General features: G+C 47.0%; 1 protein-coding gene across 1 annotated transcript; it reads right to left on the reverse strand.

Annotated features, from left to right (window-relative positions):
- Positions 1 to 1593: 1593 nt before the first annotated feature.
- Positions 1594 to 19116, reverse strand: LOC130500085 (uncharacterized). Its single transcript, XM_056994788.1, has 3 exons — positions 18853 to 19116; positions 7591 to 11697; positions 1594 to 1836 (listed from the first exon to the last, which is right to left on the reverse strand). Exons 1-3 carry the CDS (start codon positions 19114 to 19116, stop codon positions 1594 to 1596), a joined length of 4614 nt encoding a protein of 1537 aa, XP_056850768.1.
- Positions 19117 to 19573: the final 457 nt, after the last annotated feature.

Consider the following 19573-nt stretch of genomic DNA (forward strand, 5'->3'; position numbering starts at 1 on the left):
ATGGCTGCCGGGCGGCTAGCCCCGTGCTGGCCGTGGCCGCCGGCGGCTAGCGCCCGTGCTGGCCGTGGTCGCCGGGCGGCTTGCCCCGTGCTGGCCGTGGCCGCCGGCGGCTAGCGCCCGTGCTGGCCGTGGTCGCCGGGCGGCTAGCCCTGTGCTGGCCGTGGCAGCCGGCGGCTAGCGCCCGTGCTGGCCATGGTCGCCGGGCGGCTAGCGCCCGTGCTGGCCGTGGCCGCCGGGCGGCTAGCCCCGTGCTGGCTCGGGTCATCGGGCGGTTAGTCATTGTGCATAAGATCTAAGCCCCCGGGTCGCCAGAAATCCGTGTTTTGCGACTTTCCGAGTTCCCGCAAACAAAACATTCGTCAAGCACGGCCAATCCTCATAAGGATTGACCCAAATATTATCCAAACTAATTTTACGAAACAATTTACGTAAAATTAACTCGACAACATTTTGATTAACTCTCGTTAAATAAAAGCTCAGCAATATTTTACAAAACATCATTCGTGAAGTATAACAAGATCGTAAGCTTCTTGACCTGACCAGTTCGCTCATAGCTTGATGAAACAAGAAGCCCCACTCAAGTGACATCTTGCCATTTGTTTTCACTTGTCTACCCACCTTAGCCTTCTTCGAGTTTTGCCTACTTCTCCTCCCTTTGCTTCAACGATTCTGCAACAATTCTGCACTGTTCCTTCAGGTTTCATCAAAAATCGATTCTCGATTCAGTATCAGACTTTTCGAAGACCTTTGACAATGAAACGGTAGAAGACAAAGAGGAACGGACATGAGGCAATCTCGAGTAATCAATGAGACTAAGGTACGTCCGACTTAGAAAATTTTATCAAGGTTTTAATTTTTTCGTAGGAAAGGAATGGGAACGTCTTGTAAACTGCCGTAAAATTTAGGGAACTTAGAACCTAGGTGGATAGTCTAGCAAGATAAGTCTTAGGTATTTTCTTCCAGTTTCATTCTATTGTTCCTTGACTGTCTAGGCAGAACGCGCAAACCGATCTAATCTCTCGAAAAACCGAGAAACGATCGCCGCGCATCCTTGGCATACTCTTTCCGCTTCCGTGAGACTAATGGCACGACGGTGAGCTACAAAATTAACGAAATAACCTTCGGTAAAACTTCATGAGTACCCCGAAGCAACTTTCGCCAAAAAACGAAATCAAAGCGGAAACATTTCCCGTGTAAACCACGGAAACAAGACTACTTTGACTATCTGCGATTTTCTATCTTCATGAAACCGGTCATCCATTACTTTCGTATAAACATGTTACACAAAAATAGCATAAGGAAAACCGAGATCGGTCTCATGCAAAACGACATCCCAATACGGAAAATTACGTCCAAGCGGGAAATAACCCAAAACTGAATCCGAACGTGTTCTTCGTCGATTCCTTAAACTTTATTTCCTCGGATAAAATGAAACAATTTTCATGCGACCAAAGGAAACTTTATACGAAGCATCTATCGTATAACTGAAACCTAAAGTGGAAAATCGTTTCGAAAAGCCATCACCCATAACTTGGAAAACTCCACTATGATTGGCATGTCTATCTCGACGAACTCTATTCGGCCCTCGGCCAACTACGTCTTTCCATAAAGTCCGGACCTGAATTCGGAATCACCATTAAGGACAATCGTGAACCAATATGACCTTAATGCGAAAGGATCGCGGTCTGATTGTTTACCAACTCCTTGGTTAAACGGCTGAACACAGCCTTCACGCCAAGACAAAACAGCTGAACGATCGCCGCTCCAATCACTTAAGGGCCAAACGATAATCCCTGATTTGTCATAAAACGCCAAGTGACCATTACGCGAGCAACTCTGTCGCATAGCCCAAAAGCGGAAATCATGCGATAAATTTCTCGTAATAAAATCAGTCCTAACAGCCATACGATTAACGAAAAAATTTAAACTTAACATCGACTGATTAAGTTCTATACGCCCCGTAAACAAAGCATGAAAAGAAACACTCGTGACAAAGCTCCAAGAGTTATACGAGTCATCCTTAAAATCCCGTAAGGCCAACACTTCGCGAAGCAAAGCGAAGGTAGACACTTCTCCCTGGGTCAAATATACGCGACCCCTGGTCCTAATTCCTCGACCAAAATTTTATAACTTGCACGTCCAAACTGAAACAACAGTTTCTGACTACGGACATTCGCAAAACATCTCCAAGCCCGCGAACATTTGAAATGCGGCACAAGGGAAAATTAACTCGTACACATTTGAAATGTGTATGCTTGTATAATCCCACGTTTTTTGAAGAAACCGGATTTTCGAAACTCTTTACAAACACAGAAACCGAATTTTCGAAACTCTTCGCAAACAAACTCGCCAATCGCTAAACGGCCTAAACAATGGATCCAGTATCCACCAAATAAATCATAAACTATCACCCGGAAACATTCCGCGATTTCTAAAAGCCCATAGTCCTTTATGGCATAAGAAAAACAAACTTCAAAGCACTGCGAGACGTCGCTTCGTGCCTGAACATTCGTTTTTCGATTAAAACCTTCAAACGCCTTCTAAACGGCATCATATCGTTGTTGCTGATCACAACAAACAAACTCTAACGTCCTAAACAGACAAGCCACCTAAGGGTAGGCTCTTTTACATCCGATAAGGATCCCATAGCGCGCTATACAAAAAATCCAAATTTGGTTCGGCACTTCGTAAAGGAAGTAGCTCGATTCGTGCCCTGACAAATCATATAAGCCGATACCACTTCGCGGATTTAAAATGGTACGAATCAGGTTAAAATCACAAACAGGCAAAATGAAAGCCGATTTGTCATCGCACAGCCTCAGTCTGAGAGTAAACCTAGGTCTTGCCCTAAACCCAGCCTTGCTGGTATCTTAACATCTCATAGGCAAAGCGTCAACGACGCGAGATCCCAAAACTTGTCTCTTCACTCAAGTCTGTACGTTTTCACGAATTTTCGCGTAAATCGTAAACCGCAGGAAAATCTCGCTTTGTACAAACGACGGATACGGTGATCATCAGGGAGGCAGGAATGAGACGACAACTTACACCCTGTCCCTCTAACTTCGATACACAGAAGTTCTGAAAACGCAACATTAATATTTTATAAAGATTGAGCCGCAGAGTTCAACAGATGCCCTGAAAAAGGCCGTGATTCGAAGCCACCAACAGCCAGTCCCGCAAATACACATCATGGCCTCTTAACGGCCGAAACACAATCAAAATAAAAATCTCTAAAGGGATTAATAAACCTAGACGCTCCCCGGAGCATCACCTTCATCCTCAAAACTCACCCAAAGTAGGAACGGTCTCACCGTCGCCTCCATTGGTCGCACCACCGCTGCATGTCTCATATGCGCCGGCTTCGCGATCCTTGACTGCGTGGTCCTCCGAACCCTCCGAATGCAGGACAAGGGTGCACACGGATTTCAGACCAGCAAGAATCGAGTCGAAGTTGAGCAACGAACTCACGGTCTTCCCGACGTCACGTTCGAGATCGCCAATCAAAGGCGATGTGGATTTCCGCAATGAAATACGCTTAGCCAAAAATTTCGATTTTCAACTCATAATCTTCCGCCCGCAAGATCGTTTCCGCGTCTTACAGGCTGGGGGGCTAACTGTTGGGGTCAAAAACGGTTATCTCGAAATCAACGGCCAAAAATATTTATCATGCGCAGACTTTCCATAAAACAAGCGTCGAAAGCAAAACAAGTCGTACAGCTTAAAAAACCTATGATAAAGTCGATCGTTCTTGTTTTACACGATAAACTTTACAAGAAAAACAACTCAGATTTAGTCGTAAAACTTCGATGATACAATCAAGAAGAACCGAGAGACATTAGGTCCGTAGCTGAGATTTTACGACCATACGAAAGTATACGGAAGAAACGGGAAGTGATCTAAGTTTGGATAGACCGAACGACAAGGAATCCGCCTTGAAACTTCAAAGAGCCCGTTCTCTCAAACCGTGAGGACCCAGAGAACGATCAAGATATCAAATCGAAGCCCTCGTCGAGATGCACGTGCTGGTCCTGGCCGCCGGCGGCTAGCTGTTGGGGTCAAAAACGGTTATCTCGAAATCAACGGCTAAGTCTATTTGTCATATGAAAGTATAAGGAAGAACCGGGAAGCGATCTAAGTTTGGATAGGTCAGACGACAAAGAATCCGCCTCGAAACTTCAAAGAGCCCGTTCTCCCAAACCGTGAGGACCCAGAAAACGATCAACATATCAAATCGAAGCCCTCGACAAGACGCACATGCTGGTCCGTAGCCTCCGGGCGGCTAGCCCCGTGCTGGGCGTGGCCGCCGGCGGCTAGCGCCCGTGCTGGCCGTGGCCGCCGGGCGGCTAGCCCCGCGCTGGCCGTGGCCGCGGCGGCTAGCGGCGGCTAGCGCCCGTGCTGGCCGTGGCCGCCGGGCGGCTAGCCCCATGCTGGCCGTGGCCGCCGGCGGCTAGCACCCGTGCTGGCCGTGGCCGCCGGGCGGCTAGCCCCGTGCTGGCTCGGGTCGTCGGATGACAAGCTTCCGTGCATAAGTTCTAGGCCCCGGCCGTCAGAAGTCTGTACTTCGAGTCTTTCCCAAGTCCTCGCAGGACGAATCATTGAGATTCCGCGTACGAAACTCCGGTTCTTACTCCAATCTAGGACCGTCGGAAAACTTCGGAAACTCGTAAGATATCGACAGGAAGGAAGATTTTAAATTCTTCGTACGAAACAGCGATGGTTATCTTAAGACACCACTCGTCTCAACTCTACGAACGAATGAAGAACTTCCAAAGAAATCGTAGAAAACCACGGAAGTCCTGGAAACGGCCCGAAAGGGACCAAACACGATCGGACAGTCCATTTACGATTATCTGAGATAGATACGACGATTTACGTTTATCTTTGCATAGCAAGATAAATGCTAAATTTCCGGAAGGATAAATATCAAGTTTCCCGAAGATAAATGTCAAGTTTCCCGATGAAGGCCGACGAAAATGGAAAGAAGCCCGCCTTGCGGCCCAGAAGGAGAATAGACCGTCATAAGAAGGAGTATATAAAGGAGCTCTGGGGGAGGAAGAAAGGCATAGCAAAAATCCTAGAGGGAAAGCAGATCCGAGATTTTAGACTGAGGGAACTTAGAACTTAGGTGGTTAGACTAGCAAGGCATGACCTAGGACGTCTGGCCGCCTCTTGTTCTGCCTTCATCTTGTCTGCAGACTTCTGTTCCTTCGGAAGAATCTAACAATTCTTTTACTCAGAGTTCCGCACATAGAAACCCTAGGCGTTATTCTCGACACGCCCGTTTCTATGACAAACGCTCGTACTAGACGAACTCCGCCAGGCAGTTCGATCTCTTGTTCAAATCTTTCCAACTGAACTACGTCCGACTTGATCCTCGAAAGGGGTACGTAGGCAGCCTTCCTTAAGGTCCAGTCTCAAATCTTAATCGCAGACTCATGTCTCTCTCGGAAGGATCCAGCAATCCTTTTATATAGAGTTCCGCACATAGAAACTCTAGGCATTATTCTCGACATGCCCGTTTCTATGACTAACGCTCGTACTAGACGAACTCCGCCAGGCAGTTCGATCTCTTGTTCAAACCCTTCCAATTGAACTACGTCCGACTTGATCCTCGAAAGGGGTACGTAGGCAGCCTTCCTTAAGGTCCAGTCCCAAATCTCAATAAAACATTTCCGCATTTATTTGATCACTTGTCGTTGGTTGTCGCAGAGAATCCGGACCTTCAGGGAAAGTTAGGTTTACTTAGCTTTCCTCCATTTTACTTAATCAAAATCGACAGTGCGAATTTCGGTTCCCACAGTTTGGCGCTAGAAGGAGGGTAGGTCGGATTCTCTTACTCAAAAACCTACGATTGGTAACAACAGCATGGCCACATCACCTGTCCGCAACATCGTGTCATTCGGGGATAGAGCAACGGCTGGTCAAGCCAAACCTCACAACGAACTCCTCGTTATCAGACTAACGATCCAGGACATCGACGTAGCGAGAATATTGGTCAACACCGGATGCTCGAAAATATTATATATAAAAACACCCTCGAGAGGATGGGAATCTGATAGAACCTAAGTAAGGATCACTCTGCCGGTATGGATGATATGAACTCAGATCCGAGTGGATTGAGAACTAGTGGATCGAAGGGTGACACTAAGGGTTGCGGAAGCCCAAAGATACTACCAGAGTTTCGAAGGTTGCCGGATGTGACGCACCGGTCCAACACAACGAAGGTGTTCTTACTCGGAGATAACCTCACCAAGCAAACTATGAATGTTCTAAGACAAAGAACAATGAGAGAAGACTCAAAAATATAAATAAAAATCGATTGTGATTTTATTTCATGAAGGACTCACATATATATAGTGTTTGTGAGTCAAAGAAACATAAATAGAATTCTTGGAAAATACAACATTGAAAATAGAAATGTTGAAAACAAGACATTGAAAATGTGATCTTGACCAAGACCAGTCAATGCACGGAACTTGATGAAGACTTGGCAAGGTACATTGACTGTCCAGGTTCGTGATTCGTCCAGGTTCATCCTGTGATGATCAGGTCGTCCGCGGTAAGGAGCAGGACGGACGCAAGGCTGCCCGCATGGTTGATCATCGATGATCCATGAACGGATGAAGAGATAGCTCGACCCAAATCTTCAGAGAGCCTAAGTAACATCCCTTTGGAGAAGTTGGATGCATCGATCATCATAGAATCATCAAAGTGGTCGGACAAGTCGAGATCAGCCTGATCCGGGTGTGCGGTACGTCCCAAACGGGCCAGAAAAGAATGGCTAAGTCCGGAATCAGGTTCATCTCGATGATCATGGGTTCTGACTTGACTGTTGGCTCTAGAATGACGAATGGGTCGGGGAAGAACGCCTGTGGGTCGGCTGATTCGGTCATCAGGTCGTGAATCCATCCTTAGGTCGCGTCCGGGTGCACTCGGGTCGATCCGGTACACGGCTCTGTCCGTTGATCTGGTACGGCTGAATGGCTGAACCTCAGTTGGACTGATCTGGTCGTCCTGAGTCTGCTCCAAGTCCTGGTCCAGGTCCTGGGTTCCATCATTCCCTCCCTCTTCAAAAGGATTTGACCACAAATCCGGATCATCTGCAAGAAAAGGAGATAAATCAGAAACATTGAAACTTGAAGAGATATCATACTTACCCTGAAGATCAAGCTGGTAAGCATTGTCATGGAGTTTCTTGAGAATCTGGAATGGACCATCGACCCGGGGCATGAGTTTAGACTTCCTTTGTTCCGGGAATCGTTCCTTCCTCAAATGGACCCAAACAAGATCACCTTCCTGGAAGATCACTTCTTTTCTTTTCTTGTCTGCAAGTCGTTTGTAGCCTTTGGTCTTGGCTTCAATGTTGGCCCGGACCTGTTCATGCAGCTTCTTGATCGTGTCCACTTTCCTCTTGCCATCTGTACTAACTCGTTCACTCGAAGGCAAAGGTAAAAGATCAAGTGGAGACAAAGGATTAAATCCATAAACAACCTCAAAAGGAGAAAACTTAGTAGCTGAATGCAATGCATGATTGTAAGCAAACTCAACATGAGGCAAACATTCTTCCCAAGTCTTAAGATTCTTTTTAACCAAAGATCTAAGCAAAGCAGACAAGGTTCGATTAACTACTTCAGTTTGCCCATCAGTTTGCGGGTGACAAGTTGTAGAGAACATCAATCTAGTGCCTAGCTTAGACCACAAGGTCTTCCAAAAATAGCTAAGGAACTTAGCATCACAATCAGAGACAATGGTCTTAGGCATTCCATGCAATCTAACAACTTCCTTAAAGAATAAATCTGCAACTTGCACAGCATCATCAGTTTTGTGACAAGGAATGAAATGAGCCATTTTTGAGAACCTATCGACAACCACAAAGATAGAATCTCGTCCAGCTTTGGACCTAGGCAAACCAAGCACAAAATCCATAGAAATGTCTACCCAAGGATGAGAGGGAATGGGTAGAGCTGAGTACAAACCGTGGTTTGATGCTTTAGGCTTAGACTTCTTGCACACCACACATCGGCTACAGATCCTCTCAACATCCTTCATCAAACTCGGCCAATAGAAGTGGTCATGAACAGCCTTGTAAGTCTTCTTGACACCAAAGTGTCCCATAAGTCCTCCTCCATGAGCTTCCCTGAGAAACAACTCCCTCAAAGAACATTGGGGCACACACAAACGGTTATCAAAGAATAAGAAACCAGAACTTTGAAAGTATTTCCCATAAGCAACCTTGGTGCATTTTCGAAAAATCTCTTTAAAATCCTGATCAGAGGCATAAAGATCCTTGATAAATTCAAAACCAAGCAATTTAGTCTCAAGGGCTGAAAGAAGAGTATACCTTCGAGACAATGCATCGGCCACAACATTCTCCTTACCTTGTTTGTACTTGATCACATAAGGGAATGTCTCAATGAACTCCATCCAACGAGCATGCCTCTTGTTGAGCTTCTGCTGACCCTTAAGATGTCTTAGAGACTGATGGTCAGTGTGGATGATGAACTCCTTAGGCCAAAGATAGTGCTGCCACGTTTGAAGGGCTCTCACCAAGGCATAGAGTTCCTGGTCGTATGTGGGGTAGTTGAGCATGGCACCACCAAGCTTCTCACTGAAATAAGCTACTGGTTTTCCTTCCTGCATCAACACAGCACCAATACCAACACCAGAAGCATCACATTCGATCTCAAAAGCTTTAGAAAAATCTGGAAGTACAAGCAAAGGGGCATTAGTCAACTTCCCTTTAAGGATTTCGAATGCTTCTTCTTGAGCTGGTCCCCATTTGAACCCCACGTTCTTCTTGATCACTTCAGTGAGAGGGGCGGCCAAGGTACTGAAGTTTTGAACAAACCGCCTATAGAAACCGGCAAGGCCATGGAAGCTTCTCACTTCACTAATGGTTTTCGGGATGGGCCAGTCTCGGATTGCTTGGACCTTCTGCTCGTCCACTCTCAAGCCATCTGCACCTACAACAAAACCTAGAAAGACCACATGATCTGTGCCAAAAGAACATTTTCCAAGGTTAGCAAACAAATGTTCCTTTCTAAGGATTTCAAGAACAGATTTCAGGTGCTGTTTGTGCTCATCAAGGCTTTTGCTGTAAATAAGAATGTCATCAAAGTACACTACAACAAAATGACCAATAAAAGATCTCAAGACATGATTCATTAGGCGCATGAAAGTACTAGGTGCATTTGTGAGACCAAAGGGCATGACAAGCCACTCATACAAACCTAGTTTTGTTTTAAAGGCCGTTTTCCATTCATCACCTTCTTTCATCCTAATCTGATGATAGCCACTTTTCAAATCTATCTTAGAAAAGTACTTAGAACCATGGAGTTCATCAAGCATATCATCAAGGCGAGGGATAGGATGTCGATACTTTACCGTGATGTTGTTTATGGCCCGGCAGTCCACACACATCCTCCAGGAGCCATCCTTCTTTGGTACGAGTAGAACAGGCACTGCACAGGGACTGAGACTTTCTCTGATGTATCCCTTCTCAAGCAGGTCGTTGATCTGTTTCTCCAGCTCCTTGGTCTCGACCGGATTGGTGCGGTACGCTGGTCGGTTCGGAAGAGATGCGCCCGGGACAAGATCAATCTGATGCTCAATGCCTCTTACTGGTGGCAATCCTTTTGGATTTTCTTCTGGAAACACATCAGAATAATCCTGCAAGATACCTAAAAATTCACTCGGAATCTCCGGTGCAAGGTCAGAAGAAGATGAGGCCAAAAGAGACTCTTTATAAACAAGTAAGAGAAATGGTTTTTGAGAGCAAAGAGACTTCCTTACCTGACTTTCTTTGACAAAGAAGTTGGAGTTTCTGGTACTTGTCTCAGGTTTATCAGCCTTAGAGTCTTGGTCTCGGTTCTTCCTAAGTTGGACCTGGTCTTGATGGACTTCCGAAGGTGACAAAGGCACCAAAGTGATCTTCTTTCCTTTGTGATCAAACGAGTGCCTGTTTGTGAAGCCATCATGCACTGCCTTCTTGTCAAATTGCCAAGGTCGGCCCAAGAGAACATGGCAAGCATCCATGGGAAGCACATTGCACACAACCTCATCCTCATATCGGCCAATGGAGAGTGGAACTGTGACTTGCTCCTTCACATACTGTTCTCCAGCCTCATTGAGCCACTCTAACCTGAAAGGACGAGAAAGAGGCCGAGTAACAAGCCCAAGTTTCTTTACAAGAGTGTCACTAGCCACATTAGTGCAACTGCCTCCATCAATAATCAAAGAACAAACTTTATCAGAAATGAGACATCTAGAGTGAAAGAGATTCTCCCTTTGTTCTTTTTCATTGGATTTGGGTTGGACACTCAAGGTACGCCTAGTAACCAGTAGTGAACCTTGGCTTGGCTCATCAAGAACATCCTCATCATAGATCGGACCAGAGCTCTCCACAAAGGTCGAGCAAAACTCATCGATCACGCCATCGGCCTCCTCATCAAAGATGGGATCAAAGGTGTCGTCCAAAGTCTTTCTAGTAACAAGAAGGGGGCCATGAACTGGGAAGTCAAGTGCTTCTTCCTCATCATCAGTATCATAAACTGGTCCGAGATCCTCCTTGTCTTCTTCAGATTCGACTTCTCCATTCTCCAAGAGCACCATCACCTTTTGGTTTGGACATCGGTTGGCATAGTGGCCAAGACCTTGACACTTGAAGCACCTGATGTCTCTTGCACGGCTAGGATTCTCAATTGCTTTTCCTTTGTCAAAACGAGCAGGGACATCAGTCTTAAAAGCATTATTTGTTGTGGAAGAAGACTTACCCTTGTCTTGATAGTTTGGCTTGGAAGCAAAGGTTGGTTTTGAAGCAAAGGTCGGTTTGGAGAGACCTTTTCTCTTGAGTTGTTGTTCAATCAGCACGGCCTTGTGTAGCATCTGTTCCATGCTGTCATAGTCTTCCAGCTCCATGCGGTCTTGTATGTCTCGGTTGAGCCCGGTGAGAAATCTAGCCATGGTGGCGTCTAAGGGCTCATCTACATCAGCCTTGATCATCAAGGTCTCCATTTCCTGGTGGTAGTCCTCAACTGACTTAGAACCTTGAAGCAAACGCCTGAGTTTATGGTGTAGATCTCTGTGGTAATGGTCGGGAACAAAGCGTCTCCGCATCAGCATGGAAAGCTCATCCCATGTAACAACTGGCGCCACACCTGCTCTTCTCCTGCTAGTCACAACTTGATCATACCAGTTAATAGCATAGCCAGTAAACTCAGCAGCAGCAAGTCTAACCTTTTTAATATCAGAAAAGTTTTGACAATCAAAAACAAGTTCAATCTTTCTTTCCCATTCAAGAAAGGCATCCGGATCATTCTTGCCATTAAAACTTGGAATTTTCAATTTCAAACCACCCAATCCATTATCAGTTCTTTCATTTCTACCAAATGGATTGACATCACCTTGGTTTTGTTGTCTAGGAGCTCTCCTTGGTCGGTTGATGGACTGATCATCATCATAGGACTCATCTCGGATCTCAAGGTCGGACCGGCTGTGTCTCCTTGGGCGGTCACGCCTGGTTCTGGTTTGGGACTGAGCTGGTCGGCCCTGAAGTTCATCCAGCCTAAGATGGATCGCCTCCAAACCTGTATTCAACAAGTTAGACATAGAATCATTGAGAGCACGCATCTGCAAGTTAGATAATCCAGCAAAAGAATTTCCGGGTCTGTTTCTTTCTTCTTCACTGCCCATGGTTTCCTGAAAACTTAAACAAGGCAAAGTTAGAGTAAAAAGCCTCACACTCTCAGGTGTTTATCTCACCCACACACGTGTTTCACTCGAGTTTTTTGGTAATCACACAAGAGAGTTCCTCCCAAAGTTCTAAGAGAGCAAACAAGATCACCCAATGAGATAATCCAAGTGAACACAAATGAGCAAGAGAGAGAGATAAGAGATTTCAAAGGGGAACCCGCCTTAACCACCTCAAAGGCCGGATTTCTCTTCGGCCAGCAGGCTTTCTCTTCCACCACCTCACCACAAACAATCAAACTTTGAATCTTTTTTTTTTTTTTTTTTTATATAATCTTTTCTTTTTTTTTTTTTTTTTTTTACAGCATAAACTTAGATCTTATTTTTTTTTTTGTTATGGGGGTAATGAGGGGCCCGGGTTCAAGATAGATAGATAAGAAGTGTTTAGAAGAAATGGAGAGATGAGAAAGATGGATAGAAATAGAGTTACCGGAAGAGTGGCTCTGATACCACTTGATAGAACCTAAGTAAGGATCACTCTGCCGGTATGGATGATATGAACTCAGATCCGAGTGGATTGAGAACTAGTGGATCGAAGGGTGACACTAAGGGTTGCGGAAGCCCAAAGATACTACCAGAGTTTCGAAGGTTGCCGGATGTGACGCACCGGTCCAACACAACGAAGGTGTTCTTACTCGGAGATAACCTCACCAAGCAAACTATGAATGTTCTAAGACAAAGAACAATGAGAGAAGACTCAAAAATATAAGATAAAAATCGATTGTGATTTTATTTCATGAAGACTCACATATATATAGTGTTTGTGAGTCAAAGAAACATAAATAGAATTCTTGGAAAATACAACATTGAAAATAGAAATGTTGAAAACAAGACATTGAAAATGTGAACTTGACCAAGACCAGTCAATGCACGGAAATTGATGAAGACTTGGCAAGGTACATTGACTGTCCAGGTTCGTGATTCGTCCAGGTTCATCCTGTGATGATCAGGTCGTCCGCGGTAAGGAGCAGGACGGACGCAAGGCTGCCCGCATGGTTGATCATCGATGATCCATGAACGGATGAAGAGATAGCTCGACCCAAATCTTCAGAGAGCCTAAGTAACATCCCTTTGGAGAAGTTGGATGCATCGATCATCATAGAATCATCAAAGTGGTCGGACAAGTCGAGATCAGCCTGATCCGGGTGTGCGGTACGTCCCAAACGGGCCAGAAAAGAATGGCTAAGTCCGGAATCAGGTTCATCTCGATGATCATGGGTTCTGACTTGACTGTTGGCTCTAGAATGACGAATGGGTCGGGGAAGAACGCCTGTGGGTCGGCTGATTCGGTCATCAGGTCGTGAATCCATCCTTAGGTCGCGTCCGGGTGCACTCGGGTCGATCCGGTACACGGCTCTGTCCGTTGATCTGGTACGGCTGAATGGCTGAACCTCAGTTGGACTGATCTGGTCGTCCTGAGTCTGCTCCAAGTCCTGGTCCAGGTCCTGGGTTCCATCAGAATCGACCTAAACGCTATCACGGACGATCCCAATCCGATAATCGGACTCTCAGGAACATCACAATGACCCTCGGCTCGGTCGATCTCTCGTCAGAGCAGGTAGCGTCACGAAGACGGTGGAATTTTTGGTAGTCGATGGTCCAGCAGCATATAACGCGATCGTCGGGACTCCGTGGTTAAATTCCATGGGAGCGATCCCCTCGACTTTCCATCTGTGCCTCAAATTTCCAACCCTCTCCGGAGTGGAAACAATACAAGGAGATCGTAAAGCGCCGCAAGTCTGCTTGGCCACTGGGTTAAAACGGAAAAAACTCCGAGCCCGAAATTAAACCAAAAAAGCAAGCAACCCACGAACCAGCATCGCAGGACCCTCCAGAAATCTTCTGGCAATCGCAAAGAGCTGAGGTCCTAGAAGGGAAACGTGAGCCCACTTGCGAACCGGTAATTTCGGTCTGCCTCGACGAGACTAACCCAGAGCGGTGCGTGGAGATTGGAGCCAATCTCCGCGATCCGTTGAAAGAAGAACTCATCGCATGTCTCAAGAAGAACCTTAACACGTTCGCTTGGACTGCGGAAGATATGCCGGGAATCGACATCAACATAACAAACACGAACACTCGTAAACCGAAGGAACCGAGCAGCCGACCCCGGCCTTGGCCGTAGCCGCCGGGCGGCTAGCGCCCGTGCTGGCCATGGCCGCCGGGCGGCTAGCCCCGTGCTGGCCGTGGCCGCGCGGCGGCTAGCGCCCGTGCTGGCCATGGCCGCCAGGCGGCTAGCACCCGTGCTGGCCGTGGCCGCCGGGCGGCTAGCCCCGTGCTGGCTGTAGCCGCCGCGGCTAGCGTCCGTGCTGGCCGTGGCCGCCGGGCGGCTAGCACCGTGCTGGCTCGGGTCTTCGGACAACAATCTCTGGTACACAAGTCCCAGGCCCCGGCCGTCAGAAATCTGTACTTCGAGTCTTTCCCAAAGTCCTCGCAGGACGAATCATTGAGATTCCGCGTACGAAACTCCGGTTCTTACTCTAAGCTAAGACCGTCGGAAACACTTCGGAAACTCATAAGATATCAACGGGAAGGAAGATCTTAAATTCTTCGTACGAAACAGCGATGGTTATCTTAAGACACCACTCATCTCAACTCTACGAACGAATGAAGAACTTCCGAAGAAATCGTAGAAAACAACGGAAGTCCTAGAGACGGCCCGAAAGGGACCAAACGTGATCGGACAGTCCGTTTACGATTATCTAAGATAGACACGACGATTTACATTTATCTTTACAAGGAGATCGTAAAGCGCCGCAAGTCTGCTTGGCCACTGGGTTAAAACGGAAAAACTCCGAGCCCGAAATTAAACCAAAAAAGCAAGCAACCCACGAACCAGCATCGCAGGACCCTCCAGAAATCTTCTGGCAATCGCAAAGAGCTGAGGTCCTAGAAGGGAAACGTGAGCCCACTTGCGAACCGGTAATTTCGGTCTGCCTCGACGAGACTAACCCAGAGCGGTGCGTGGAGATTGGAGCCAATCTCCGCGATCCGTTGAAAGAAGAACTCATCGCATGTCTCAAGAAGAACCTTAACACGTTCGCTTGGACTGCGGAAGATATGCCGGGAATCGACATCAACATAACAAACACGAACACTCGTAAACCGAAGGAACCGAGCAGCCGACCCCGGCCTTGGCCGTAGCCGCCGGGCGGCTAGCGCCCGTGCTGGCCATGGCCGCCGGGCGGCTAGCCCCGTGCTGGCCGTGGCCGCCGGCGGCTAGCGCCCGTGCTGGCCATGGCCGCCAGGCGGCTAGCACCCGTGCTGGCCGTGGCCGCCGGGCGGCTAGCCCCGTGCTGGCTGTAGCCGCCGGCGGCTAGCGTCCGTGCTGGCCGTGGCCGCCGGGCGGCTAGCACCGTGCTGGCTCGGGTCTTCGGACAACAATCTCTGGTACACAAGTCCCAGGCCCCGGCCGTCAGAAATCTGTACTTCGAGTCTTTCCCAAAGTCCTCGCAGGACGAATCATTGAGATTCCGCGTACGAAACTCCGGTTCTTACTCTAAGCTAAGACCGTCGGAAACACTTCGGAAACTCATAAGATATCAACGGGAAGGAAGATCTTAAATTCTTCGTACGAAACAGCGATGGTTATCTTAAGACACCACTCATCTCAACTCTACGAACGAATGAAGAACTTCCGAAGAAATCGTAGAAAACAACGGAAGTCCTAGAGACGGCCCGAAAGGGACCAAACGTGATCGGACAGTCCGTTTACGATTATCTAAGATAGACACGACGATTTACATTTATCTTTACGTAACAAGATAAATGCTAAGTTTCCCAAAGATTAATGTCAAGTTTCCCGATAAGTATGGAGGCCGACGAAAATCAGCGTTTCTAATGCTAAAATTCGATAACATTTTACGGAACACCTTTCGTAAAATAAATTCTCGAAAATATTTCACGAGACAGCTTTTGCATGATTAAACTCGACAACATTTTACAAAACAGTTTCCGTAAAATTAACTAGACAACATTTTGTGAAAAAACTCTCGTTAGAGAAAAGCTCAACAATATTTTACGAAACATCATTCGTAAAGTATAACAAGATCGTAAGCTTCTTGACCTGACCAGTTCGCTCATAGCTTGACAAAACAAGAAGCCCCACTCGAGTGACATCTTGCCATTCGTTTTCACTTGTCTACCCACCTTAGCCTTCTTCGAGTTTCGCCTACTTCTCCTCCCTTTGCTTCAACGATTCTGCAACGATTCTGCACTGTTCCTTCATGTTTCATCAAAAATCGATTCTCGATTCAGTATCGGACTTTTCGAAGACCTTTGACGATGAAACGGTAGAAGACAAAGAGGAACGGACATGAGGCAATCTCGAGTAATCAATGAGACTAAGGTACGTCCGACTTAGAAAATTTTATCAAAGTTTTAATTTTTTCGTAGGAAAGGAATGGGAACGTCTTGTAAACTGCCGTAAAATTTAGGGAACTTAGAACCTAGGTGGATAGTCTAGCAAGATAAGTCTTAGGCATTTTCTTCCAGTTCCGTTCTATTGTTCCTTGACTGTTTAGACAGAACGCGCAAACCGATCTAATCTCTCGAAAAACCGAGAAACGATCGCCGCGCATCCTTGGCATACTCTTTCCGCTTCCGTGAGACTAATGGCACGACGGAGAGCTACAAAATTAACGAAATAACCTTCGGTAAAACTTCATGAGTAACCCGAAGCAACTTTCGCCAAAAAACGAAACCTAAAGTGGAAAATCGTTTCGAAAAGCCATCACACATAACTTGGAAAACTCCTCTATGATTGGCATGTCTATCTCGACGAACTCTATTCGGCCCTCGGCCGACTACGTCTTTCCATAAAGCCCGAACATGCACTCGACATCGCCATTAAGGACAATCGTCAACTAAACATGATCTTAACGGTAACACAAAGGGTCATGGACTGGTCCTTTACCAACGACTTCCTTGGCTAAACGGCTGAAGTCAGCCTCCATGCCGATCCACAATACTTAGCGACCACCGCTCCAACCGTGTAACGGCTAAAAAAGACAATCCACGATTTGTCGTAAAACGTCAAACGGATATTATGCAAGCAGTTTGTCGTATAACCCAAAATCGGAAATCATACGATAACGAAACTCGATCCTAACAACCAAATGGTTAAACGGAAGATCTTAAACTTATCATCAAATCGATTAAGTTCTATACGCCCCATAAAACGCGGCACGAAAAGAAACGCTCGTAGCAAAGCTCCCAGAGCTATACGAGTCATTCTTACAAAAACAAATCTCAAAAGGCCAACACTTCACGAAACATAGTGAAGTTAGACGCTTCCCCCCCCCTGGTAAAATTTACGCGACCCTTCGGTCCTAAATCCTCAACACAATTCGCCAACTACTAAACGGCTGCGACAACGGATCCAGTATCCATAAAACGATTATCACATCCAGACACATGTCTCTCATCGCTTACACCTAAAATCGCTTGCTAAAAAGTAGCATACGGACCAAGCGACAAAATCACAATCCGAAGTGACTACTCGGATTCTATCTTTAACACTTGACGAAAGTATAAATCAAATCATAAGCGAAAGCCCATAATCCTCTTATGGCATGAGAAAAATAAAATCGCAGCACTGCGAGACGTCGCTTCGTGCTCGGATAAACATTTTTCGATAACAAATTCATACGCCTTTAAAACGGCATCATTTCGTTGTTGATGATCACAACAAACGAACTCTAACGTCCTAAACAGACAAGCCACCTAAGGGTAGGCTCTTTTACATCCGACAAGGATCCCATAGCGCGCTATGCAAAAAATCCAAATTTGGTTCAGCACTTCGTAAAGGAAGTAGCTCGATTCGTGCCCAAACAAATCATATAAGCCGATACCACTTCGCGGATTTTAAAACGGTACGAATCAGGTTAAAATCACAAAACAGGCAAAACGAAAGCCGATTTGTCATCGCACAGCCTCAGTCTGAGAGTAAACCTAGGTCTTGCCCTAAACCCAGCCTTGCTGGTATCTTAACATCTCATAGGCAAAGCGTCAACGACGCGAGATCCCAAAACTTGTCTCTTCACTCAAGTCTGTACGTTTTCACGAATTTTCGCGTAAATCATAAACCGCAGGAAAATCTCGCTTTGTACAAACTACGGATACGGTGATCGTCAGGGAGGCAGGAATGAGACGACAACTCACACCCTGCCCCTCTAACTTCGATAAACAGAAGTTCTAAACGCAAAATATTTTTTAAACGCGTACCACGAATTCAATACAACGCCCTAAAAAGGGCAGGGATTCAAAGCCACCAACGGCCAGTCCCGAAATCATACATGATGGCCAACCAACGGCCGAAATACAATCAAAATAAAAATCCCCTCAGGGATTGATCAACCTAGGCGTCCTCCGGGACACCGCCTTCATTCTCCGACTCACCCGAAGTAGGAACAGCCTCGCCGTCGCCCTCGCCGACCTCCTCACCGCCCTTATCCGCGACAATTCCAGCGTCCTGGACTTCTGGAATGTCCGAACTCGGGACCAGGGCACCCGAGGATGACGGGCCGGCGAGCTCCGTCGCAGTACAAGCTCCCATCTCCTCAAAACGCTGAATCCGCCTCTTAAGACGTCGAACTTCCGAGGACTTGCTCTTCTTCTCCTCCTTCGCCTTGAGCAGCGAGCTCACAGTCTTTCCCAGATCACGCTCGAGATCACTGATCCTAGCTTCAAGCGTCAACGTCTGGGCAGCATGAGTGCTCTCAATCGATTGAAGCACAGCCTCGGTACGCTTCAAGGTTTCCCGCGACGAATCCAGCTCCTTGGACAAAACGAGAAACCTCCAGTCCGCAATCGCCAAGCATCCCGTCGATCAACGACACAAACTGATCACACGAGAGAAGGTGAGAATCAAGGAGTCGACAAAAGAAAAGGGTTTTCGCGAAATACCTTGGAGCGATGTTGCGATAGTTTCACCGAAACCTCGCCTTCCTCACTCTTAGTGCACCTTTTCCTCTTTGCTGATCCGGCAGCCCCAGTTCTCGAACGTCCCTTCGATAGTGGAACAGCGTTGGACGCGGGAAGTCCCAAGACGATCTCCCTCTTCTTTTCTGGAGGAGGAGGCATGACTTCCACCGCGTCCTCCGAAACCACTATCGGCGCAAGAAGGGAGCCCTCAGGACGAGCCTGGACATCGGGTGCTTGCTCCGGAACAACGATTTCTCCAGCAGGCAAAGGGACATCGGATCCAGAGGTTGGAATTGTGGGGGTCGGGACTGGGGTAACGTCGGGTCCAAGAGCCGGAACCGCGGGATCCGGAGCTAAAGCGACATCGGATCCAAGAGTCGGAGCCGCAACAGAAGTAGCACTAGGGCCTGCCACGCTAGACTCCATCTCAGCACGGCGTCGCTCCATCTTGACCTGAAAGGAACTGAACCCCTCAACGAATGCCTGCGTAAGGACAGGAGCATCCTGCGCCGGCGAGGCTTGGTTAGCTTCACTCATTTCAACCATATTTTCTGAAATTTGAGAAGAGGAGAGTGAGTGAAAAATGAGAGGGGGATGGAGTGCTACTTATAAGAAATCAAAGATGGTAGAGTTTCTCGGAATAAAATATTCCTAGCCGAAAATTTCGATTTTCAAAATCTTCCGCACACAAAATCGCTCCCGCATCTTGCATGCTGGGGGGCTAACTGTTGGGGTCAAAACCGGTTATCTCGAAATCAACGGCTAAGTCTATTTTTCATACGAAAGTATAAGGAAGAAACGGGAAGCGATCTAAGTTTGGATAGGTCGGACGACAAAGAATCCGCCTTGAAACTTCAAAGAGCCCGTTCTCCCAAACCGTGAGGACCCAGAAAACGATCAACAT

This window comes from Raphanus sativus, chromosome 9 (genome assembly GCF_000801105.2).
Source record: "Raphanus sativus cultivar WK10039 chromosome 9, ASM80110v3, whole genome shotgun sequence".
In the NCBI taxonomy this organism is placed as follows: Eukaryota; Viridiplantae; Streptophyta; class Magnoliopsida; order Brassicales; family Brassicaceae; genus Raphanus; species Raphanus sativus.